Below are 26,524 nucleotides of genomic sequence, written 5' to 3'. Positions count from 1 at the left end.
TACATGGCAGAGGGGCTTTGCTGGCACATGATGGAATATATCACATTGGTGGATGTGCAGGTGAACGAGCCTCTGATAGTGTGGCTGATGTTATTAGGCCCTGTGATGGTGTCCCCTGAATAGATATGTGGGCACAGTTGGCAACGGGCTTTGTTGCAAGGATAAGTTCCTGGGTTAGTGGTTCTGTTGTGTGGTATGTGGTTGTTGGTGAGTATTTGCTTCAGGTTGCGGGGCTGTCTGTAGGCAAGGACTGGCCTGTCTCCCAAGATTTGTGAGAGTGTTGGGTCATCCTTTAGGATAGGTTGTAGATCCTTAATAATGCGTTGGAGGGGTTTTAGTTGGGGGCTGAAGGTGACGGCTAGTGGCGTTCTGTTATTTTCTTTGTTAGGCCTGTCCTGTAGTAGGTAACTTCTGGGAACTCTTCTGGCTCTATCAGTCTGTTTCTTCACTTCCGCAGGTGGGTATTGTAGTTATAAGAAAGCTTGACAGAGATCTTGTAGGTGTTTGTCTCTGTCTGAGGGGTTGGAGCAAATGCGGTTGTATCGCAAAGCTTGGCTGTAGACGATGGATCGTGTGGTGTGGTCAGGGTGAAAGCTGGAGGCATGTAGGTAGGAATAGCGGTCAGTAGGTTTCCAGTATAGGGTGGTGTTTATGTGACCATTGTTTATTAGCACTGTAGTGTCCAGGAAGTGGATCTCTTGTGTGGACTGGACCAGGCTGAGGTTGATGGTGGGACGGAAGTTGTTGAAATCATGGTGGAATTCCTCAAGGGCTTCTCTTCCATGGGTCCAGATGATGAAGATGTCATCAATATAGCGCAAGTAGAGTAGGGGCTTTAGGGGACGAGAGCTGAGGAAGCGTTGTTCTAAATCAGCCATAAAAATGTTGGCATACTGTGGGGCCATGCGGGTACCCATAGCAGTGCCGCTGATCTGAAGGTATATATTGTCCCCAAATGTAAAATAGTTATGGGTAAGGACAAAGTCACAAAGTTCAGCCACCAGGTTAGCCGTGACATTATTGGGGATAGTTTCACATTCTGATTCCACCAGCAGTAGCACAGTGGTGTTGTGTTTGGGGTCAGGATAATTCATAAAAATTCTTAAAATTGGAAACAGTTATTGATATCTCCCCCCAAAATTTCACCAGAACATCTCTCTTCATTTATTAAAATATTTTTTTCCTTCCCTCTTCCCCTCACTTAAAGAACAAATTAATTCTAAATTCTGGACCTAAACCAAGTTCTCAGTGTCCCTTTAACTGAAACCACACACACAGGTTTACAATTAAAAGACCTGATCCTGTATTCCCTAGACACTCAATATTCCCACTGAGCTGGGTCCAATATGTATCTGGGCCTTACCCTACATTTTAAAAGTCACTTGTCAAGATCCAAGTTCAAGGCCATGTATTTCTTCCCACACTTGCACTCCAGTGCAAGAGCAATCAGAATCTGGCCCTTAATATGGAAAAATGAGGGCACCTCTGATTCAATCCAGTGTAACAAGTCTTAAAAATTTAATGGAGGCACCCTTCCCTTAACATACTAAGTGGACATTAAAAAACCACTAGTGCTCATTTGATTACTTAGGAAAGGTAATAGTTCAAAGAAGATCCTCCAGATGTCAGACAAGGCAGATTAGCTAGCAAAAAAGGGAGAGAGAAGACATGGGACTGGCATGTGCTAAAAAGCTGCGTGTAGATGATGCCTTAGGAGGTTTAAATAGATTAGCAATAAATCACCTTGTAACCAGCAGGTTTTTCCATTGCCAAGTAAACTGAGATGAGGGAGAAGACGTGACTAAGTTCTTCTGAGTCAGATGAAAGGGACTTTTATCTGAATGACTCCTGGGACTGCAATGCGACAGTAGTCAGCATTTATGTTCCAGCCAGCAGTGAAGAGGAGAAAAAGAATAGGCAGTTGCCCTGTACACTGCATGAGATCACCCCAAAAAAATCTGCTAATGTTTCTGGGGAGATTTTGGCAACAGCAATTCAGCATTCCCCACATCAGTGTGCCTCAACCCCAACCAGGGGGAACATCCTCTAGGAGAGAAGGAAAAAGGATTCAAGTTTCCATGGCTATTCCACCCATGGCATGAGACTGACCTTGGCTGAGATTGGTACAAGGGGGCTAATCAGTGCCAGTTAAGAATATTTCATAATGCGCATGGCACACCTTCCATTTCACTGAGGTATGAATGGCATCAACCACTGTCATGCACAGTCTGCTGAACAGCCAGCAAATGGCATCCTCTGTCAGTCACTTCCTCCCACAAGCCGTTTTCATTGTCCTATCACCAACGTTGACGTCTCTTGCTCTATACTTCAAACTCCTTCCAGCAGCCCTCTGGGCCTCAGACTGTCCTGGCTAGTAACCTCCATCGTCCCCACCTTAACTTTTCACTCTCTTCTAGATTCTTTCCTAAAATCCAACCATGCACTGGTCTCCTACCACCTTCAAAAATCCCACCTGCCTAACTCCCTTCAGCTCCAAACTTCACAGAACACACCATATACGAATGCCGCTCTGAGATCCTCACCTTCAACTCCATGCTGTATTGCATCTACCATCTCTCAGCTGTGGACTCCCTGTTACCCTATTTCAATTCCATCAACTAGTATCTGTCCTTATACAGACTTCTCAGTGCAGCTTTGTCACAAGGGCTCATATTGTGTCAGGTATTTGAAACAGGATAGGGTTTATTTTAACATTGAACAGTCACTGATTTTTTTCTAACAAACACTGAATGTGATTGCATCACTTTGTAAATTTAGTCAAGAGACCCAATCAAGAAATTATTTTTGTCGTCATCATCATGAGATATATCCTCCAGCTGTATGGACACGTTTTTGCTTCTGTACTTCTTTCACATCTTGTGCTGAGAACACCACGCTTTTGATCCCGCACCTCTAATATGCGGACATCTCAGTTGTGTTGTTCCTCCCCTGACCAAATTTGGTCTCTGCCATTTGCTTATTCCTGCATTTTGTCTTTATGCCTTCGAATGAATTTTTAAATCAGATGCACTGCAATTTTTGCAGTGCTCACTAACCCTTCTATTTTGGAAGCCCAGTACTATAAATACCCTTCATTTGTTGCAAAGTCAGGTCCACTTCCTGCAATAATCTCGCAGTGAACTGGATTTATACCACAAATAATTTGGTCTCCAATTAGTCCACCTGCTAGTTGTTTAGATTTGGCTTAGTTGCACAGGCCTGTAACAACCATCAATGCTCGCATGTGGCAGCTGATTTCTTCTAAGGAAAATGAGCCTTTCCTCACGCCCCCACCCCCCTCAAATAGCTCTGAGTGTGCATCACTGTATTCTTAGATTTTTAAATTACTTTATTTAGCAGTCTGCAGATACCTTCATCTTCCCACTCACTAGAACATACTGAAGCTGTCTAATTGCCTGTGAGTCTGCCACAATGTAGCAAAAATGGATGATTTCACAGTCTTTGATATCTCCACAGTACAACTTGCTTCCAAGGAAGTTTAGAAGGACTGCAGATCTCAGTCAGGTACCATCCCAGATGGAGGGATCTGGGACCCCATTCTTATCAAAGGTAAAGTTTTCTTCCAGCACTGGGTAACACCACTGTGAAACACAGGGGTGCTTGTAAGAGACTGATCCAGATTCCCCTTTTCCAGTAACAAGACTTCAGTCAGGGCTACAAAAAGTTCCATCCACACCACATGGCAGCAATCAGTATCTGCACATTCTGATAACCAGTATTATAATGTGACTGCTGGATGAGTTTGGTCTTTCTTGAGTAGGTGGCACAGTGGAAGGGAGGTAGAAGAGTGGGAAGAGAACCAAGTCAAAAGGTTAATGTTAAATAAAAGACGAGGGAATGAAGGATTGTGAAATCAAAGGCAGGTAAAAAAAAAATAAGTAGGGTTCTTCGTAGAAGTTTAGAGAGCAGCAAAAACATTACAATAGCGAAAACTAGCAGGTGGTCCAAAGCAGCAAGACTGGAATCAGCAGCGTGTCTAGGGAAACAGTTCAAGGAGAATTAAGGGTCAGATAATGCACATTTCAAGAAAGGACTTGGTAGTGGAAAACAATTATTAATGAATAAACTGTGAAAGTGTTCTGGGACTCAGGAATCTCCCTAAAGGAACGAGTTACAGACTTAGGGAAGGCATATCATCTCACACCGACGCAAGGCAGGAGGCAGTTGCTGGGAGTTACAGTACATGCTGCAACTCGGAACATGGCAAGGCCATGCAGAGATGAACCAGAGAATCTCTCCACACACATAAAGTATAAAAGAAAGGACCGAGGGTAAGCTGCAGTGGTAAGGGAAATGCATTCTTTTACTGAGCTATCAGACCAAGTCCTAGGCAGTTCCTAGCAAAGCTCAGATGGGGCTAAATGTAGAATTACACACCCGGGATGAGGAAACCACTTTGGGCCACTCATTAGGAAATCACAGACAATGCTGCCTTGGGATGCTCAGTTTTACACAGCAAAGCAATGACCACCCAATTGCAAGTGACACCTAACTCATCACCAGTTCCACTACCAAGGCTAATGCAGCAGTGCTTTTCTATCTTGGATCACGTGAGCGCTCCCTTTTCCTTAGCTCGCCTGCCTTGCAAGTGGGTAATTGCTCTAATTGCTGAGCGTTAAAGAGCTGAAAGCCTCTAGGTTGCTGAATGGAATTGCAAGGAGCCACCAAATAGCAGCAGTGCAACATTCACACACACCGATGTTCACAGCGTGACTCAGTCACTGGGCGTTGATACAACGCAAACATAACCTCACTGCAACACAATGTCAAGGTATCACACCGCTGTCAGTCGTGACTTGTTACAACTCCACCCAACACACTCTTCCCCAAACACTTTGAGGGACCCTGGCAACTTGGGTTCAATTACCCAGCAGCCCATGTTATATCATGTATGCAGCTCTCCTGAGCAGTACTCCGTCCCCTCTGCCTGACACGAGGAAGGACATATGAAGCTGCAGCCAGAGCCCCAGTCTCCTCTGGGGATTCACTGTTCTCCTGAGACCAGCTTTTCATGGGCTACAGAGAAGAACACTGCAGAAAGTAAATAAAAACATGAACAGTATTCACATGCATCCATAGTACTGTACAGGGCTGAGTGCTGGGCACACACAAAAGTATATGCGTTATTAAGTCATATGCACTCAGCATACCAAACAGGAATAGAGCATGAGAAAACCAGACAGGACAAGTAGTAAGAAAGTGATGTGAAAGTGTAGTGACTGAGACCAATACCAGCAGGCAGTGGAAAGAGGCATGACTTGTGGAAAGAAAAGGGAAACAAATTAAAAAAAAGACTGATTGGCCAGGGGAGTGATAGAGTGGATGCCAGGAGGAAAGAGACCAGAAAGAAACCAGAAGACAAATACTAAGGGCTGTACAGTGCAATACAGATGAATATTAGCCACTAAAGTGGAATAAATGAAGAAAGTGGTGGGAAAACCAACACTCAGAGAACACTTCTGGCTAGGGATGATGGCTGATCAGCCACAGCAGTGACAGGCTGACAGGAAATACCAGATCACGTACATGGGGCATAGAACATCATCAGAAGAGGTCTTTCTTCTTTCTTTAGAAGCCTTCTGAATTCCTAAAGTATAAACCAAACAAAAACCGTTATCAATGAAATAGACACATGCATCAGGCCACAGTCACTTTTATCTCTGTTCAACTTTAAAAGGCAAATAATGTATTAAAGACTTCTCCTGGTTTGCTTCGTTATCTAAGGGGGAAAAAATCTTGTAAAAAGCCAAAACTTGAACCACTTCTCTGCACTCAATTCGGGCTTAGAACGAGTTAATACAAATTACCACAGGACTCATTCACTAAATACCTTACAAGAAATTTTCAGTGATAGGATGTAGAAATTACACTCCTGTCGACTCTCACTAGAGGCTTTTGGAAGCTATAGGATAATAGACCCGTTTTCCAGCCAGATCCTCTCAAAGAAAACTACTCTGATTTCTCATTAAGGAGCTGGACTCAATAAAAAAAAATTACTTTAGCTTCCACACCATGAAAGCCTAGGCAGGGCCATGAGAGGCCATGAGAATAGATTTTTTTAGTGCCGGTATGGTGGTAAAACCAGATGAAGTTTTTAAATTGAATGTGACCCCTGGGAGAGCTTGTAATGGAGAACAAAAAGGTGAACATTAAAAATTAATCTTCTTACAAAAACTGAATGTCAAAATAACTGTTCCTTATATCAAAAATGAAAGCTACAAATGGAAAAGGCTCTTTATGAAGCACCATCTAAAGTTCAATCAATTAAAATTTTAAAATCAATAGACTGGAAAAGCATACAAAACACCAAGCTGATCATTACTGGAGACGGCACAGTTACCACTGCAATGTCCCTGGCTTTTCAAAACGAGAAATAAAATTTTACATATTCACAGCCTTCCCACTTAAACTGAGAGGAAGGCTGGTCTTGTGGTCACAGCACTGGGCAAGCACCGTGAAGATGTGGTTTCATTTCCTGCTTCTGCCATAGACTCCCTGCATGATCTCGGGAAAATCACTGAATCTCATTGTGCTTTATTGTCAGCCTACAAAATGAAAATAGCATTACTTTCTCCCAGCCTGTCTCTCTCATCTTTATTTAGACATAAACTCCTCATGGCAGGGACTGGTCACTTACTGGGTGTACAGCTCCTACCACAATGAGGCCCCAATCTCAGTTGTACTATTGCAATACCCCCAACAGTTTTACAATTCACTAAAAGTAAGGCAGCATGCTGCAGCAGAGAAAGGAGCCAGGAGATTGAGCTCTGTAGTTAATGTGAGATGTGAACTTGGAAGAGTCACTTAAACAATCTGTGCCTCAGTTTCTTCTTCTGAAAAGGGGGATAATGGTGCTTGCTCACTTTTGTAAACAGTTCACACACACACATTTCTTACTGACATTACATTAAAAATACAGACACACACTTCATGTATCTGGTTGAAGTACCTTTTCACTGTCAACATGCACAACATCTTTGGCTTCGGGATCCTCTTCCCACAATGGAGCTCCTTCTGGATCCTTTAGAAAGGCCACCACTGACTGCGATGAATGGAAAGACAACAAGGGGTTTTTAAACATAATTGCTAGCAGAACAGAAGGGATACCATCCCAAATGCCACTTTTCCGCTAAGCTGACTTTTCGTCTTCCCTTTCAGCAACAGCTTTTGCCATTCTGCCCTATAGCCATACCCTTTAATGCAGCGGAGGGACCCTAGGTAGTGGAACTGATGCAGTTTATCTGAACAAGGGTGGAAGATGCTGGAGTTGAGGGGCTGTTCAAAGGCATGGACTCCCTGCATGACATGAATATCCCAGGTCAGCAGGGCTTGTTCTCTCCATACAGCTGATGGAGCCAGGGCAGAAAGAGGTCAAGAGATGGGCATGATCAGGTTAGAGGACACACTGCTGCAAGGATCCTCCAGACCGCGGTAGACTACTTCAGCGGAACTAGAGTCTGTAAAGCAGCTCCTCAGCTGGTCCGTGGCCTGGTGGGCTAAGATTCCTCCCCGCCTTCGAGACAGATTCTTATTCCATTCAAGCAGCTCACACTTGAGAAGTCTAGTGTACTCACAGCCACACATAGTTAGTACATGCTCAGCTGGTCAAATTAAAGTTTAGGTCTGAGCTCAACCAGCTTAGGTGGTGTTGAAGATTTGTCTACTTTAGACTTTTCAGACATGTTAGCCGACATATGCTAACACCCCACCTTTTATTCCGGTCTAGACAAGGCCTTAGTGACATTCTTACAACCCCTTTGCCTTCAGTGGGGCTGCAACAGTGTAACCGACTGGAACTCGGTACAACAATCTATTCAACTAATCTGCTTCTCCACGTGGGCACCTATGATACTGCCAAGAACGACCTTGAGCGGATCACTGCGGACTACGTGGCTCTGGGAAGAAGGATAAAGGAGTTTGAGGCGCAAGTGGTGTTCTCGTCCATCCTCCCCGTGGAAGGAAAAGGCCTGGGTAGGGACCGTCGAATCGTGGAAGTCAACGATTGGCTACGCAGGTGGTGTCGGAGAGAAGGCTTTGGATTCTTTGACCATGGGATGGTGTTCCATGAAGGAGGAGTGCTGGGCAGAGACGGGCTCCATCTTACGAAGAGAGGGAAGAGCATCTTTGCCAGCAGGCTGGCTAACCTAGTGAGGAGGGCTTTAAACTAGGTTCACCGGGGGAAGGAGACCAAAGCCCTGAGGTAAGTGGGAAAGCGGGATACCGGGAGGAAGCACAGGCAGAAATGTCTGTGAGGGGAGGGCTCCTGCCTCATACTGGGAATGAGGGGCGATCAACAGGTTATCTCAAGTGCTTATATACGAATGCACAAAGCCTTGGAAACAAGCAGGGAGAACTGGAGGTCCTGGTGATGTCAAGGAACTATGATGTGATTGGAATCACAGAGACTTGGTGGGATAACTCACATGACTGGAGTACTGTCATGGATGGTTATAAACTGTTCAGGAAGGACAGGCAGGGCAGAAAAGGTGGGGGAGTAGCACTGTATGTAAGGGAGCAGTATGACTGCTCAGAGCTCTGGTACGAAACTGTAGAAAAACCTGAGTGTCTCTGGATTAAGTTTAGAAGTGTGTGCAACAAGAGTGATGTAGTGGTGGGAGTCTGCTATAGACCACCGGACCAGGGGGATGAGGTAGATGAGGCTTTCTTCCGGCAGCTCACGGAAGCTACTAGATCGCATGCCCTGATTCTCATGGGTGACTTTAATTTTCCTGATATCTGCTGGGAGAGCAATACTGCGGTGCATAGACAATCCAGGAAGTTTTTGGAAAGCGTAGGGGACAATTTCCTGGCGCAAGTGCTAGAGGAGCCAACTAGGGGGGAGCTTTTCTTGACCTGCTGCTCACAAACCGGGTAGAATTAGTGGGGGAAGCAAAAGTGGATGGGAATCTGGGAGGCAGTGACCATGAGTTGGTTGAGTTCAGGATCCTGACACAGGGAAGAAAGGTAAGCAGCAGGATACGGACCCTGGACTTCAGGAAAGCAGACTTCGACTCCCTCAGGGAACGGATGGCCAGGATCCCCTGGGGGACTAACTTGAAGGGGAAAGGAGTCCAGGAGAGCTGGCTGTATTTCAAGGAATCCCTGTTGAGGTTACAGGGACAAACCATCCCAATGAGTCAAAAGAATAGTAAATATGGCAGGCGACCAGCTTGGCTTAACGGTGAAATCCTAGCGGATCTTAAACATAAAAAAGAAGCTTACAAGAAGTGGAAGGTTGGACATATGACCAGGGAAGAGTATAAAAATATAGCTCGGGCATGTAGGAATGAAATCAGGAGGGCCAAATCGCACCTGGAGCTGCAGCTAGCGAGAGATGTCAAGAGTAACAAGAAGGGTTTCTTCAGGTATGTTGGCAACAAGAAGAAAGCCAAGGAAAGTGTGGGCCCCTTACTGAATGAGGGAGGCAACCTAGTGACAGAGGATGTGGAAAAAGCTAATGTACTCAATGCTTTTTTTGCCTCTGTTTTCACTAACAAGGTCAGCTCCCAGACTGCTGCGCTGGGCATCACAAAATGGGGAAGAGATGGCCAGCCCTCTGTGGAGATAGAGGTGGTTAGGGACTATTAGGAAAGCTGGACGTGCACAAGTCCATGGGGCCGGACGAGTTGCATCCGAGAGTGCTGAAGGAATTGGCGGCTGTGATTGCAGAGCCATTGGCCATTATCTTTGAAAACTCGTGGCGAACCGGGGAAGTCCCGGATGACTGGAAAAAGGCTAATGTAGTGCCAATCTTTAAAAAAGGGAAGAAGGAGGATCCTGGGAACTACAGGCCAGTCAGCCTCACCTCAGTCCCTGGAAAAATCATGGAGCAGGTCCTCAAAGAATCAATCCTGAAGTACTTGCATGAGAGGAAAATGATCAGGAACAGTCAGCATGGATTCACCAAGGGAAGGTCATGCCTGACTAATCTAATCGCCTTTTGTCATGAGATTACTGGTTCTGTGGATGAAGGGAAAGCAGTGGATGTATTGTTTCTTGACTTTAGCAAAGCTTTTGACACGGTCTCCCACAGTATTCTTGTCAGCAAGTTAAGGAAGTATGGGCTGGATGAATGCACTATAAGGTGGGTAGAAAGCTGGCTAGATTGTCGGGCTCAACGGGTAGTGATCAATGGCTCCATGTCTAGTTGGCAGCCAGTGTCAAGTGGAGTGCCCCAGGGGTCGGTCCTGGGGCCGGTTTTGTTCAATATCTTCATAAATGATCTGGAGGATGGTGTGGATTGCACTCTCAGCAAATTTGCAGACGATACTAAACTGGGAGGAGTGGTAGATACGCTGGAGGGGAGGGATAGGATACAGAAGGACCTAGACAAATTGGAGGATTGGGCCAAAAGAAATCTGATGAGGTTCAATAAGGATAAGTGCAGGGTCCTGCACTTAGGACGGAAGAATCCAATGCACCGCTACAGACTAGGGACCGAATGGCTAGGCAGCAGTTCCGTGGAAAAGGACCTAGGGGTGACAGTGGACAAGAAGCTGGATATGAGTCAGCAGTGTGTCCTTGTTGCCAAGAAGGCCAATGGCATTTTGGGATGTATAAGTAGGGGCATAGCGAGCAGATCGAGGGACGTGATCGTCCCCCTCTATTCGACATTGGTGAGGCCTCATCTGGAGTACTGTGTTCAGTTTTGGGCCCCACACTACAAGAAGGATGTGGAGAAATTGGAGAGAGTCCAGCGAAGGGCAACAAAAATGATTAGGGGTCTAGAACACATGACTTATGAGGAGAGGCTGAGGGAACTGGGATTGTTTAGCCTGCAGAAGAGAAGAATGAGGGGGGATTTGATAGCTGCTTTCAACTACCTGAAAGGGGGTTCCAAAGAGGATGGCTCTAGACTGTTCTCAATGGTAGCAGATGACAGAACGAGGAGTAATGGTCTCAAGTTGCAGTGGGGGAGGTTTAGATTGGATATTAGGAAAAACTTTTTCACTAAGAGGGTGGTGAAACGCTGGAATGCGTTGCCTAGGGAGGTGGTGGAATCTCCTTCCTTGGAAGTTTTTAAGGTCAGGCTTGACAAAGCCCTGGCTGGGATGATTTAACTGGGAATTGGTCCTGCTTCGAGCAGGGGGTTGGACTAGATGACCTTCAGGGGTCCCTTCCAACCCTGATATTCTATGATTCTATGATTCGTGTTGGGCAAGAAGAAAGATTGCGACTACTTCCCAGTTAGCTCTGAAAGGCTCAGAGGAGGGAAAAGCAGTATCTGTGTATTTTAGTTACTCAAGTCAGCAGACAGACCTCTTAATACACCTAGGGAGCAGATCTGCTGAGTAAGGAGACTTTACTTACTCAGGCACTTTTGCGAGAAGCAACACACATTACCACGGTGGTAACAGAGATGGGTCCCATCTAGACAGGCCAACCCATCTTATAATGTCATTGTAACTGTAGCATAGATAATACTCAGAAGCTGCGGGCAATAACCTCCCTGACCAGTGCTGAAAGAGGGCTCTATAACATGCGGGGGAGGTAGGGCAGGTGAAAGAGTGGGAGAAAGGGAGAGAGAGATCTTCTGCAGTTAAGAACAATACATTAGATTCTGCTCTCTCTTGGAGCTGCCAGAACTGTGTCTAGATCTCAATTATACATCAGGGGAAGAGGTAGGGGGTTCAACCTTTTAACGGCTATCAAGCATGATTTCAGGAATTCCCATGTGCCAAGTTCAGCTATGTAGAAACAGATTCCATGAGAGGATGAAGGATTAAAGGGATTTAATTCATCCAGCCTCTCTCTCGCAGCCAAAAAAAAGACGCTGTGTCATATTTTCTGGCAGGGGCACGCAGCATATTGCCTTCCACTCATTCCTCTGCTCGGTGGAGCTTCCGTAGTTCCTGTGCATTTAAAAAAAAACCTTTTAATCCCAAGGACATAAAAAGCAACTACAAGGGTTCCTGCACTCCCAGCTTAGGGTTGGAGATCTGGACAAGGTCCATCCACCGGGTCAGGGAGTCCATCACAAACACTGTGATTAAAAACACACTTTGATCTCGTAGCACAGACAGGACCAAGTTGTGCTTTAACTGTTTTCTCAAACCACACCAAAGCTTTGAACTTAGCACAGATGTAGCACAGTTCAGGAACCTAGTTTTGTCCACTCTATATTGCAAGATCAAACCATGTTCCAACATGATTGGAATGCGTTACCTAGGGAGGTGGTAGAATCTCCTTCCTTAGAAGTTTTTAATGTCAGGCTTGACAAAGCCCTGGCTGGGATGATTTAATTGGGGATTGGTCCTGCTTTGAGCAGGGGGTTGGACTAGATGACCTCCTGAGGTCCCTTCCAACCCTGTTATTCTATGATTCTATGATGGACCCAGGCTCCCCAGCACAGTGGTGAGCCCCATATGAGCTGGTTGTTAACTGGCCATATTATGGAAAGTAAACTATAATGAATCAGGATTCTAATAAGAGGCTTATTATCCTTTAGATTTGACACATAAATCTTTCAGTTTTAAACACGGACTTGCAAGAGCAAACTTGATTCACAGATAATACCGGGACTAATTTACTGGACTAGCACTTCTGTGTATTCTCTTTGCTATTATTGAAGAGATTTGTGTTTTAACAAGTTTTATCCTTTACAGAACAGGAGAAAATTCCCTTTCAGGTAGATCCTGCAGTGGAGGTTTAAATTCCAACCCTACATTTATGGCATCCTGGCCTTACGCTACAGAAGACTACAAGTTAGACAGCACGGTCAATCAATTAAAGCAGATGACTTGGAATGAAAAAAAATCCTGGTTTCTGTTGCCACTGAGTTGCTGTGTGATGTGGAATAAATCCCTTACCCTCTGTGTTTTAGTGTGCCCATCTGTAAAATGGGTACAATAACCTACCTAGCTGGGGTATTGCACAACTTAGTAGTTTGTGTTTGTAAAGTACTTGGAGATGCATGGCCAAAATGCAACTGAGGGAGATATATCACAGCCTATGCAAGATGAAATAGGAAGAGAAGATGAGCTTTAAGGGAGAAAGCCCTTGCTCTGAGTAGCAAAGCTAGTGAGAAAGTTCATGAAAATCATGTTGAATAATGGACTGATGCTGAACTGATGCATTTGGCAAGCTAACTTTAAAGACACTAAACTGGTAATAAGGAGTATGGTCTTTGAACATGGGGGCAGGATGGTTCCTGGATAACCTCTTTTCATCTGCACCAGGGCCAGATACCCCGTTCCTTGGGTCATCAATGAGTTGCTTACTCATCTTCAGTAGGCAGTGGACAGGGTGGATTGTAGGGCCATGTAATCCAGTCAATAAGGTCAGGGGAGGCCCAAGAAAGATATGCCAAATAGGGCAGTGGGAATGGGGAAAGCTCCCAGCAGAAGCTGAGAGAATAAGTAACAGCCCATAATGTTTCAGAATGTACCTGCTCCTCTCCCTAGTAACAGCACACTAATCCCTTTGGGGGCATGCGCATGCCTTGCGGTTTACCATAGCCCATCAGCCAGCACGGCAGAACCATTTCTCCCTTGCTGCGGCACCATTTGTAGGGGATATGGGGTGCTTCCTGGCCTCCGCCAAGACCTTTATTGAACAGGTGTGGGAAGACAAGTGCCCTTACCCAACAAGGACTGAAGACAGGATAGCAGACACAGAGTGCTCCCGGAGGACCATAGATTCAGCCCTCTGCCCATCTCAAAGATAGAAAACATACGTCCCCTGGGAAATACTGGCTTTAAAGGGAACATGCAGGAGTGGGCTGAAAGTCAGCCAGTAAGCACAGATCTCACAGTGAAAGTTCACGTAACCCACATGCATCGAGCTCTGCAGGTTTGTTCATCTCCAGTTCAAAACCTGGCCTGAAGCAAAAGGGAAAAGTGAATGCCGTGGTGTTAGTCTGGGCATTAGTCTACGAAGTGCTCAGGAGAATCCCCGTTCAGAAGACTAAACCTGCTGGGAAAGCAGGAGATGCTGCAGGGCTGGATGGAGGAGCTGCAGCAAAGCTGCACAGGTAATGTTACTGCAGGTCTGGATCTGGTGCAGTGGCAGGGCTGTGGAGGGCCCAGCACCAGGATCAGAAGACATGTTGCCGGTTAGGATGTAGGTTCCCTGCCAGGGCTTCTTCGGGGCAAGCTCTGCAATGTCTGCCTGACCTACAGAGCTTTTAATCTGCTGCACCAAAATTCACACATTTATTTGAATTTTTGACCGTCTTTTTCCTTCTTTCATTGTCCCTATAGAATTTTGCTTCCTGTTTGTCTGTGTGAAATCTCCAGGAGGAAAAAGGAGGTCATTTTGTTCCCGCTGTGCTCAGAGCAGATCCATATGAATATAGGCTGCCATAATCAGATCAGAGAAAAGGCCATTTCATCTCCCTTTAAAGCTCATATCTTGGCACTTAGAACAACAGAGAAAGTATTTTCCAAAATGCTAACACTATTAGTTACACACTGCCATTGACAGGATCTCATGGCAAAACAACATATTTGTTACCAGCCTGCAAGTAAACTACATTACAATTTAACATTGGTTCTATCTTGGTAATCATATCCAACTTTTGTGGTTATGTAGCTGACAGACACATAGAGACGGAATGACCTAAAGGGGTTTTTTTTTTGGTTTTTTTTTTTTGGTAAACAGCTGTTTGTGAAATTTACCCTCTCCCTGCCGCCTCCTACACAAACTGCAAAAGCCAACATTTGTTTTTAATCCACATATGTCTCCCCATCCCCCCCACTTTCCAGTGCCAAAAAAAAAATCAAATATTTAAATTTACCTTCAGTGTGACAGCTCGGTTATATTCAGTGTGAAATGCACCATCCCTGTTGAATGAGGAGTGGGAAACAGTGTTAACTTTCAGGAATGTTGCTAGAAATCATACAGCTGTTTATCCTGGCATCTCGTTATCCAGAATAAAATTATTCTACTCAAATCACAGAACTGTGTGAAATGCACAGCAAAGCAATTTAAAAAAAGGAAGGGGGGAAGCTCTCAAGTGAATAATTTCTTCTGCGAAGCCTTAATGAGAACGTTTACTAAAGGTATGATCTTCGGAGACGCAGCTGCTCAGCACCTCTTACATTTGCAATATTGCCACTCTTATTACGCGTAATAATACGCAGCACTTTTCATCAAAAGATCTCGAAGTGCTGAGCAAAGGATGTATGCATTATTTGAGATGGGGCAACTGAGGCGGGAAGTGTCTTGCCCAAGGCCACCCAGCAGGCCAGTGGCAGAGCCAGAAATAGGTCTTCCTGGTCCCAGTCCAGTGCTCCATTCACTAGGCCACACAGCCTCCCTCAGATTCATACGTCTATTAATATAGGGCCTGATTCAGCAAAGCATGTAAGCATGTGATTACATTCCATTAAATTCAATACCTTAGTAAATTCACCTTTAATGAGACGTAGGCACATGCTGAGATGCTTAGTTGAATAGGGGCCTGGGCTGCTTTAAATGTCCAAGTGCACACTGGCAAGCTAATAAGCCCCTGTATTAAAGTGCAGTATTATAGAATACAGAACTAATAACGAACGTCATGTGGATGTTACACAGTAGCTTGAACAATTAGTAACAGCAAATCTCATCCCAAGCCTATACTCACTTATAATGAAATAATTCCACCCCTTTCTCCTTTGAATTAGGATCGGCTTTCATCTTCTTGCATACTTTTCGGCTTTCTGCATCACTGCAAAATACAGAGAGACAGGAAAATGTATGGTTAAAAAACAATCAAAATGCGTCCAACATTTAAAATAAAATGCATAGCTCTGGTTGCTCGTCAGCTTTGTTGTGATTATTGGTAGTTTAGGAACGTCACTCACTTAAATCTCGAGCCACAGTGTTTTCTATCAAAGTTTACAAGCATACGGGAACCTTGCTGCAGCCAACTCTGATTCTGACAGTTTGTACATGGGTGATAAAATGGGGACCAATAATTGCAGTTCCTGCCCAGATTCCTCTCTCTTAGAACTGAGTTTAGCTGCTACATGTTTTACTGTGTAGGCAAGGGTTCAGTGCAGGTGACTAAGAGAGATTCCACAAAGAATGTGTCCACAGCTTTATTGACAGGCTTCGCGAGCAAACAGTGTTGAATTTTTTGTATCTGGGTAGAAGGGAATTCCAGGCAAAAGGGGCAGGCAGTGAAGACAAGAGTGGGAAAGGGATAGAGGCTGCGTCAAAGGGGCAAGAGGGGAAGAAATTATACAGATGTAGATGCTAATTCAGGAAAAAGAAAAGGAGTACTTGTGGCACCTTAGAGACTAACCTATTTATTTGAGCATAAGCTTTCGTGAGCTACAGCATCCGATGAAGTGAGCTGTAGCTCACGAAAGCTTATGCTCAAATAAATCGGTTAGTCTCTAAGGTGCCACAAGTACTCCTTTTCTTTTTGTGAATACAGACTAACACGGCTGCTACTCTGAAACCTGTAATTCAGAAAAGCATCCCCGTTCAGGACAGTAGTTCAGCATGTGCTCAAGTCCCGTTGAAGCACATACTTAAGTGCTGTCCTGAATTCCGCACAAAGGTCAGAGTGGAGTTGCAAGGAGCCTTAAAGGTTGACGTGAATGTGAAAGGCAAGAGAAAGCCAATGAAGGAATTTTGCAGAGAGGCCAAAAATGGTCAGGTGGCATGGGAAAAGGAGGATTTGCATCGGCAATGCTATTCTTTGCATAGACAAAGACCGAGAATAAAAGGCTTTGAAACCTGTTCCTCAGCAGCCGGCAGCTGGTACTTTTTGCACTGATAAATCAATTTAGAAAATGAAAACGCTGAGCGCCCGTCAATGTTGCTGAAATTTACACTAATTAGAGCCACTTATGAAAGCCTAGACGCATTGGGTATGTCTATACTGCAATAAAACACCCGTTGCTAGCCCATGTCAGCTGACTCGGGCTCAGGGGGCTCCGCGGTGTTGAAGTCTGGGCTTGGACTGAAACCCAGGCTCTGGGACCCTGCAAGTGGGAGGGTCCCGGAGCCTGGGCTTGGGCTCATCTCCGCTGCAATTTTATAGCCCTGCAGCCCAAGTCCTGCAAGCCCAAGTCAGCTGACAAGGACCAGGTGTGGGTGTTTTGTTCCAGCGTACACATCCCCCATGGCTGCCAGGAGCCCCAATAAACGCAGTGTTTGTGACCGAGACTGTCAGGATAATGGTCTGTCTGCAACAACGGACAATAAATTAACACTGTGTTGCAGATAAGAGCAAAAACTCTGTGTGCAGACAATTTCTGAACACGCTTTACAGATGGCATCACGTTAAAGAAAATAGTACTGACACATAGAAAAACACATCAGAGTGTTATTCTGTGGATCCAAATTAGCATGTCTGTAACTATTCCCCCAATTTTTCAGTATCAAAATAGCTTGTAGTCTTGGGGGCTTACTAAACTCACATCCACTCCTGGATTCACAGATCACGGCCAGTAACAGATATCCCTATTCTTCACCTTCAGACACCAAGAGATCGCATGCTTGCTTCTCCAATACAGATCTCATTATGGTCAGCAACATCTTTGTTACCTCCAGGCTGGACTACTGTGATTCACTCTCCGTAGAACTACAACCGGACAGCACTCTAAGGCTGCAGCCAGTACCAAACAGGGCTGCCCATCTCATGAGCAAAGTGAGCTAGTGACAGCATGGGACCCTGTGCTCCACTCTCTGCACATCAGCTGAATGCAATTCAACATATTGTTTACCATCCACAAAGCCTTAAATAACCATAAGCCGAGCTATCGGAGATCTCCCCACCCTCTCTGGCCTATCATGCCACCTCCACTCATCCAAGACGCTCCAGTGAACTGACCCACAGGCCAGGCTCAGGGGAGCCGATGACAGGGCATTCTCAGAGTCCTAGCATCCAAAACTCACTCTCACCAGGACACTATAGCTGAGACATAGAGGGTCCATCTGGACTAGAGCTTGTGCTGCTGTTGTAATTGGAGTAACTGGTTGCCAGTTAACACGAGCTAGCTAATGCCTTTGTACATGCTACTCTCGACACCCCGCAAACGTTAGTTCCAGGACACATACAACTGTGGTTTACCCTACATCTCAGCTTCATCTTAGAACAAATTTTGTGGAGTGTCTAGTTTAGCATGTACAAAGGTGCTGGCAACTCTACACAGCACAAGTTACAGTAGGGCCACAAGCTCTCGTCTAGACAGACCTTTGGATCTGCAGATAGTGTTGCTGTACATTTGCTTTCTGCTGCTGGGAATGTTTATCTTGGTCTGTTGAACAGGACACTGGAATGGGAGTCAAGAGATAGATTCCATTCCCACCTCTGCCACTGATTCACTGTGGGGAAGTCACTTAGGAAAAATGAGGCTTTGGGAGCTGTTTGTAAAATAGGGATAGGTTTCAGAGTAACAGCCGTGTTAGTCTGTATTCGCAAAAAGAAAAGGAGTACTTGTGGCACCTTAGAGACTATGCTCAAATAAATTGGTTAGTCTCTAAGGTGCCACAAGTACTCCTTTTCTTTTTGAAAATAGGGATAGTGAGACTTACCTTTGAAAAGTTCTTTAGATTTACAGAGAAGAAGTGCTACACAGTATTGTTCTCCGATGGACGGGATGGCTAGGTATTAAAATGGGTGCCCTACGAATACCTGTAATGAAGATAACCCAATGCAATTCCAACTAACTCCCCACTTACTTGGGCATCTATTAAACAATGGGAATACAAACAACAGGTGGTACCTGGTCAAAAACCAGCCTCTAAAGCCTTGCCCACATATGTGTATAGATGCACAGGTGCAAACCCACTAGTATAGACAAGGAAAGCTATGATTTGCACTGGTGCTTCTAACCCTGGTTTCCAGCACAGGTACACCAGGCCACGAAAGTTTCACCTATCTACACTGGGGGTTTGCATTGAACAAGCTACACCCATGGCTGGATCACAGCAAATCCCCAGCACAGATGAGGCTTAGATCTCCATCAGTAATTTTTTCATGCATCACTGCGGAGTCATAGCTTCACAGGTTCCAAGGCCAAGCTTTCAGCATGTCAAATGCACCATGCAGAGGCTTCGTTAATATTTCTTTGGAAGGGGCAAAAAAACAAACAAGTCACTGAGAAGGGAATGCTGAATCTAGTTATTTTTATCTTTGCTCCTTCTGCTTATCTCCATGCAAGCCATAAAATAAAATAATCCGCAAGGTGTCTGTTGATAGTAACCTTCTCCAATACATTTGGTAACTGCCGTTATTCTTAACAGTAAATACCAACAGAGCTTCAGCCTCTGCTCTGAGGAGATTTACCTCCTTTGGATTTCAGCCAGCAGCCTCTCTCTAATGACAAGCGCTTCACCTCTCACATGGGAAAGGATAATTAGGTCTCCAGCTCTTGCGATTTAATTATATTGTTTGAAGTGGAAAGGAAGTTCGGTACAGGGCTTGTTTAAAAAAAAAAAAAAAAATCACACACACACACAACTCCCAAACTGACTGCCAAACTTATAAGACATTAGAGATAAGGATCCAGGCTCAGGAGAAGTGGTTACTAGAGACATCTCAGAAATGTTAGCTTAAGTAATGAGGTCATGAACTCTGCCCACATTAATACTGCTCTACTTCCTCATGCCGCCCACTTCTGCACAAATGTTAACCTCAGTAGCTCAGTGTCACACCACCGCTGACAAGGAAGAGGCCACAGCTTTATTTACAGTGTGTTCCACAAATGACCCAGCTTTATCTCCTGTGTTTAGCCCAAACCAGAGGCCAGAATATCCCCCTCCCAAAGGAGTGGGCACAACAGGAAACTTGCTGAAAATATCAACAGAGAAAGGGAAGCTGAACCAAAGTAGTACCATCTCACCACCTCCCACCACTCTGGCTCCACAGAAGCCATTAAGGGATCTATAGTTTGGGGGAGGGACAGGGCACATGGAAAGCCACCTTGGGAATATCCACTGAGCTTCCTGGCATCTGACAATGCTGCCCCTGCCAACATTAGCTTGCATGGAAACCTGCTTTGTATTGCTCACCTCCCCCCCACCCCCCACAAAGGCAATGGAGTTGGCCCAGGTGCAGGTGAGGAATCAGTGGAAACCCCTGAGGGAGATGTGCTGCTGTGGGACTCTAGGGGCAGCGTGAGGGCATTTTGCCTGGGTGAAGTTGTGTGAAGATCCATGAGCTAAGAGCAGGAAAGGGATATGTTTTCAACTCAGCTTTCAGAGGGATGGCAAGTCAATGAGGTTGAGAAATACAGAAGGGTGTTCCCAATGCCAGGAGTTGCAAGGAAAAGGCTCTTGCACCAATTGTGGCCAGGCTGCATGGAGGAAGAGAGGAGAGGCCACTGCTAGATAACGGGGAGCAGAAAGACAAGGTCCAGGAGTTTGGCTGCAGCGAGTCCATGCAGGGTTTTTAGACACCTAGGAAATCAAGGCTGAATTGGATACTGACTTGAATATAGTGTCTGGTGGTGGCGCTATTGATCACCATCCCATCAGGTGCAAGTCTAAGATCCCCCTGGCAAATTCTGAAATCCGCAGGACAAGACGCGATGTGCTGGCTAATGTCCCCTCTCGCTCAATTCAGGGACCGCAACTTCCAGAATCCTCTAGAGATTTCTCTCCTCAGACAATGCTGACCCTTGACTTCTCACCAAGGAAGTCAAAGGAGCCCTATGCCTGCATCAGCTTCTGGCCAGAAAGTGACACTTTCTGGCTAGCAAAGGTCTGGGAAGTTTGTCAAACCCTCTTCTAGAATATGACAAAACTCTATGTGAAGAACAAGTTCATTTCTATAGCCCACAGTAAAACAATGCTACTGTGTGGCCAGGCTGAGCCATATCATCTTCACATAGCACCAGCACCTGGTTGTAGCTTGCTCTGAGGTCAACACTGGGCTCTGTGGTCAAGACAAGTCTGTAGCTGCACCTGATGTGGTCCCAGGCATAAGAGAAGCGGCTAACAAAGACGTCTGGGAAGCACTGTTTTAAATAAGGTCAATAACTCTGCCTATATTAACATTGGCTTGCTCCCACATATGCATATCCATGTACGCCCAGCTGAACCATGCACCCATATCTCACAATCTGAAATCTGGCTCAGTGACTCCTTCCTGTTACATTTTGTTTGCCAGTTCTGGTTATTGATAAGACAGCAGCACCTACAGGCCCCAGCCAACACTGGGGCCCCAGTGTGCTAGGCCTTGTAGACAGGCAGATAGCCCCGCCCCTGAAGAGTTTACAATCTCAACAGATAAGACAGAGACCGAGTGGCAGGGAGAATCAGAGAGAAACAGTGATGGAGTGACTTGTCCAAGCTCACGCAGCAGGTCAATGCCAGAGCTGGACACAGAACCAGTGTCTCTAACACCCAGTCCAGCATCTGATTCACTGGATCACAATGCCTCTCAGATACACTTCAGATGCTCAAAGAAAATCATCATTCGGAACTGTCCTTCCTGATCACTTTTTGCCTCTTCTCTTTAAGTGCTTCTACTTCCCCACAATGAGCCAGGAAAAACATGCATGCTACAGACCCAGTTATAACTCCAGGTTAAGTTGAGTTTTGGAACATCCCTTGGATTTGTCCTGCCAAATAGCTTCGAAGGCAGCCAGCATTCTCTGAGGTTGGGGTGCCCAAGCTGTGCTCTGTGTAATCTCCCAAACCCTGCTGGTGTCGCTTTTCTGGGTTCCCAACCTCAGTGTACAGCCTTTGCAACGCTCTCAGAGATACATGCTCTGTCCTGCTTTTCTTCTTTTATGTGCATTGGCTTGTTGCCATCCAGCGACGCATGGAGTTCAGATCCTGCTAGCACCTCCAGCCAGACATCCACTCGCACTTGTGATCCAACAAAGCAGCAACTGAAAGCGTTATCCAGATGCCAGAGACATTCACAATCCATTTCAACAAAAACATACATACTTGCAAGAGCAACTCTTAGATGCATCCTCTGAAATGAAAAGCCATTGCCAGTCAGCGTCATATTTGTGACTATGACGTTTAGAAACTTTGAACGCAACTGATTAGCAATGTGTTTTAGGCAGCATGTGATTTCTGACCTACGCCTTACAATCACCTTCCCTACACTAGAGCAAGAACCACACAATGCATTTATAATACAGCAGCTTGTGTACCGTGCCAATCAAAGAAAAGACATACCAACCCCCTCCCGCCAATCTCACCCCAGATGTAGGGAGGGGTTTGTGTGTGTATCATTATTAATACTTCCTAGTCTGAGGTAGCAGCTGCCACGACTAGTGCTGCTTACAGTATGTCACATTTATATGGATCCTGATATTCTGTAATGATCCCAGGCCCTTCTGTATCACTCTCCTGAGACAGATCTGAAATGGGGCAGCGGTTGTGGGGGGGAAGAATCACTTCTCAGAAGCTGTCAACCTGGCTGCAAGAGCTCTTCTTCCCCAAAGAGCTGTGCTCAGCAGCCACTAGATGATAATGGCTTGCAGCCACTCAGACAGAAAGCGCGTGCATCGCTCTCAACTCGGACAGCCACTCAGACACTGTGACAACAAGAGCAGTATAAGAACCTACGTGGAACAGAACAGGCAAAGACCCAGACAGCAGGACAGAGATAAAATTTTAAACACGGGAAGCTTAAAATAAAAGGACTCGTTCCTTTATTATAAATAACATTTGCCATAGTGTGATGCTGCATTTTTCATGGAAATTAATTTACAAGAGAAGAGAGAACAACAGGTTTGCTTGTAACAGACAGAAATCAAGCAAGGGGCTGCGCAATGGTTAAAGGGTTTGATTTGATTTTATTTTGGGGACAGAGAGGTTTGAACTGCAAAGGAAAAATTGCTTCACAGAAAGTAAAAATCGGAAATGGGATTAGCAGATCAACAAGAATCCAGGGTCTCCTGTGGATTATGGGGCTCGCCCAAAAGACAGCAAAACTCCTCCATCAGAGACCCACAATGCATCATAGTTCTCTATTCTGAACATTCCCCTGAAACGTGATGCGAATGAGAGGGGCAGCAATTTATATGCTGTAGAAAACCAGCACCACCAGCCTTCCAGTAAAAATGATTCTGTCGACCCTCTAGTCAATTAGAAAGCCAAAGAACCTATACAAACAAAATGGGGAGGAGGGGGATAGAACGTTTTCCAAAACTGAAGCTCGGGAGATTGTAACAGCAAAAGTATCTTTAACCAAAAAAAACAAGCACCCCAAGATAAAGCTAATGCAGGTGTCTTCACATACCAACAATAAAGAGGAGGAAAAGAACCATTTATACACCATGATCTTCCAGCTCTGCAGAAAGCCACAATGTTATAATGAATGGTATTTTCCTTGGAGTTCCGAATTAACAAGGTGGGATAGCAACACACAAACCCGCATCGAAATAAAATGGAGATATTAAAAAAAGCAATCAAAGGCTGTGCAGAAAGCAAGCAAGCGTCATTTCTTCTTTAAAAAAAAGCACCCCTCTCATTGTAAATTCTACTAGACTCCATCTAAACTGTTGGATCTTGGCCTAGGAGATTCCAAATTACGGTAACAATGTTGTGATCAACAGAAGGCGATAAGTATATGTTTGAATTCACATTAGAATTAAATATATATTAAAATACTTCTAGGTAATATCATCCACATATACACAGAAGCTGTTATATAATGTATTATTCTTTGGTTGCGGCTTTGCACATGTATTCGATGAACTGGGAGAGTTATCTAGAGAATGTTTAAAGTGGATTATTAAGCACTAAATGCAAGAAAACGGAGGTTATGTTTATTCAATTTTAGCAAATAACATGAATGTTAACATTCCGCAGTAAATCGGCAATTCAGATAATCAGAAAACAAATGGGAAGGTTGAACGCACGATCTGAGCGCTGCCCCTTATGCGCATGCATTCCAGTAGTTGTTAGTTAGATGCTCTCATAAGTCTTCTGAACTAATAGAATACACCAGGGCTTGAAGAGTTTTACATCTACATCCTTTACATCCAAAGGCTGAGCCGACTTACCATGCTGAAATCCACTGATGACAAGCCTGCTCCTTTGCCCAATCTAAAGGAATAGTATAATTATAAAATAGCTTATATTCTTACAGTGGAGCTATTCCCAATGAGTGAGAAATGTTTACAATGGGTGCTGTAGGTAGCAGAAAAACAGCGATGAGTCCGGTGGCACCTTAAAGACTAAAAGATTTAAGGAGCAGAGGCAATACAGGGTATGTCTACACTGTAAATAAAATAAATAAATGGGGGGGGAAATGCAATAAATAGATAAAATAAATTTGCATCCCATTTTTGACCAGCTCTTATTTCCACTTTCAGTCACAAAAACTGAGATGGATTTTAGACTCTTAAAAGTCCCTCTCTTCCAACCCCAGTAATTAAACTAATTAATTTACTACAGACCCTACAAAAACAGTCTGTATTCAAAACATTAGGAAATGGGCAAGTCAGAGAGAACTATTTCACCCAACAGCTAACAAATACAATATGATATCGGAAGGGAAGGAGAGCAACATCTTACAAAGGCATTCATCAGCCACCTACACCCATTTCTGGAGGAGGTAGGCAGGACTGAGGTATATGACATGGAAGCAGGAAGGTGGGATTAAGACCAACCCAAGAGCAAGGCATCTTAGGCCAGATGGCATTTCCCTAACGAACAAACAGTCTGGATGTGCTAAATCTGAGTACATGCACTGTGACAGCAGATGGGACCCACACAAACAGCTTTGTTTCTGTTTGGGACCTATGTTAAAAAGCACCGTGTGTGTTTGATGAAGGATGTTACTCAAAGCCAAAACAATATGCACTTGTTTGGGTTTGGTTTTTAAAACCAATTTCCATAATTGGGAAAATGATACTAAACCAAAAATGTTATCACAGAGCAGCAGACAAATTCCTGGGATTCCAGAAGAAGCTAAATCAGATGGGGATACCAAATTCAAATACCCAGTTATACAAATAGGGCAGGAGAGCAACAAGTCCAAAATACTCCAGGCTACTCGTAAGTGTCCTCCAAAGACTGTTCGGCAGAATGCCAGCATTTAGCCACTGTACTAGTGTACTAAAAGGAGACCTGCAAACATTCTTACACAATTCCCACTTCTATCTCTCCATCTATCTTAGTCTCATATTGCCACCCAACATGGTAGCATCAGAGCACCTTTTATGTACAATCAACAGGGATAGCAAAGTTCATGGTGGACTTTATGGAGTTCTTGGCACCTGTCCGTTTTCAAAGTCACAGCACTGGTTGGGGAAGGGAGCTTGGCTCTTTCATTTTTCCTTTTTAAAAGATTTTATTTGTTTCCTCTTTTCTTGTGAGTAGGAATTTGGGGCAGAAAGAGGCATCAGTGTTGTGAATATCATTTTAGAGTGTAAAGGTTCTCTAGAGACCCTTTGCCACATCTTCCTGACCACATCTCTCAAATAACCTATTTCCCTTCCTTAATCCCCCGCCCCCACTCAATTCCAACTGATTTGCTCTCCTGCCCATTTGCCACATTCCACCCATCCCTTCCCTCTCCACCCAGATGCACTCTAGATCTGCCCCATCTATTGCAAACTAATCTGAGAATGATTGGTTACCTTCCAAACCAGATCTCAGTGCTTTCCAGCGCTTTGCAAGCTGGGGTTGGGTTTTCCTTTGTTTAGGCCAAAGCTATCTGAGTAACAAGTGATGGAACTTCAATCCAAGCAGTATAACAACAGTAGGATTCTGCCATCACACTCCAACACAGAAATAAGTTTACATCATTTCACAGTTTATACTTGTCACTGCAAGGCCATGCTAATATTTGCTACAAAGGGCCCAAAGAACTGTCCTATTACACGTGACACAGTTCTTTTGATTTACCCATTATACGTATCACCAATTCATAGCCCCAATCCTGCATCCTCTCAGTACATGGAACTCCAGGGAGCACAATGGGAGCTGTGCACATGGAAGATCTGCAGCGGCAGGGCCGCTAGGTAGAGTAAGCCAATCAGATGTACACAGTGGGGAGCCTCATGCTGCACCACAAACAGCTCTTAAATCACCCTATTTTAACCACATATCCTATTTTACAGTCACAATAAGGGTCGAAAATAATTTGCTCTTTTCAAACAAGTTAAGCTTTCTATTCCCCATTTCAGTTCCCCTGCAAACTTACAGCCAGATCCACGCCTGCATTTGTGAAAGCTGAACTAGACTCTTACCGAAATATCAAGCCCTTTTTGATGATTTGTATGCCCATCACATTAGCATCTGGACGCATTAAATGTACAATAAGAAGTAATACTTATTTTAACTTTGTACTTTTGCCATTCAAAAATCTCCAAACACTTGATAAAAATTAACTATTTAAGCCTTACAACATCCATGGGAGTTAGGTGTTAATCTATCCATTTGTCTGATAAACTGAGGCTTGGAGACTTAAGTTAATTGCCCAAAATTATAAACAGTCAGTGGCAGAGCTGGGAATAGAACTCAGAAGTCCTGACTCCCAGTTCCTTGCTCTAGCTATTAGACTACACTTCCTGAGTCTTAGTTTGTATTTAGGGTGCCTCACTGAGCACTAGAGCCCAAACCAGAGCAGTTCACAAGAAACCTTATCTTG

General features: G+C 44.7%; 1 protein-coding gene across 1 annotated transcript in view; it reads right to left on the bottom strand.

Moving 5' to 3' along the window:
- The window catches only part of PDIA5 (protein disulfide isomerase family A member 5), a 128,633-nt gene that overhangs the window by 74,535 nt on the left and 27,574 nt on the right, over window positions 1-26,524 (bottom strand). Inside the window, exons 4-7 of the mRNA XM_077829947.1 lie at window positions 15,587-15,670; window positions 14,759-14,804; window positions 6,971-7,063; window positions 5,548-5,608 (exon numbers count right to left, since the gene is read on the bottom strand). Coding sequence (XP_077686073.1) covers window positions 5,548-5,608; window positions 6,971-7,063; window positions 14,759-14,804; window positions 15,587-15,670 — 284 coding nt within the window. The remainder of the gene's footprint in view (window positions 1-5,547; window positions 5,609-6,970; window positions 7,064-14,758; window positions 14,805-15,586; window positions 15,671-26,524) is intronic.

Source organism: Eretmochelys imbricata, chromosome 11 (assembly GCF_965152235.1).
Source record: "Eretmochelys imbricata isolate rEreImb1 chromosome 11, rEreImb1.hap1, whole genome shotgun sequence".
NCBI classification, from domain to species: domain Eukaryota; kingdom Metazoa; phylum Chordata; order Testudines; family Cheloniidae; genus Eretmochelys; species Eretmochelys imbricata.
This window is presented reverse-complemented; position numbering and strand designations above follow the sequence as displayed.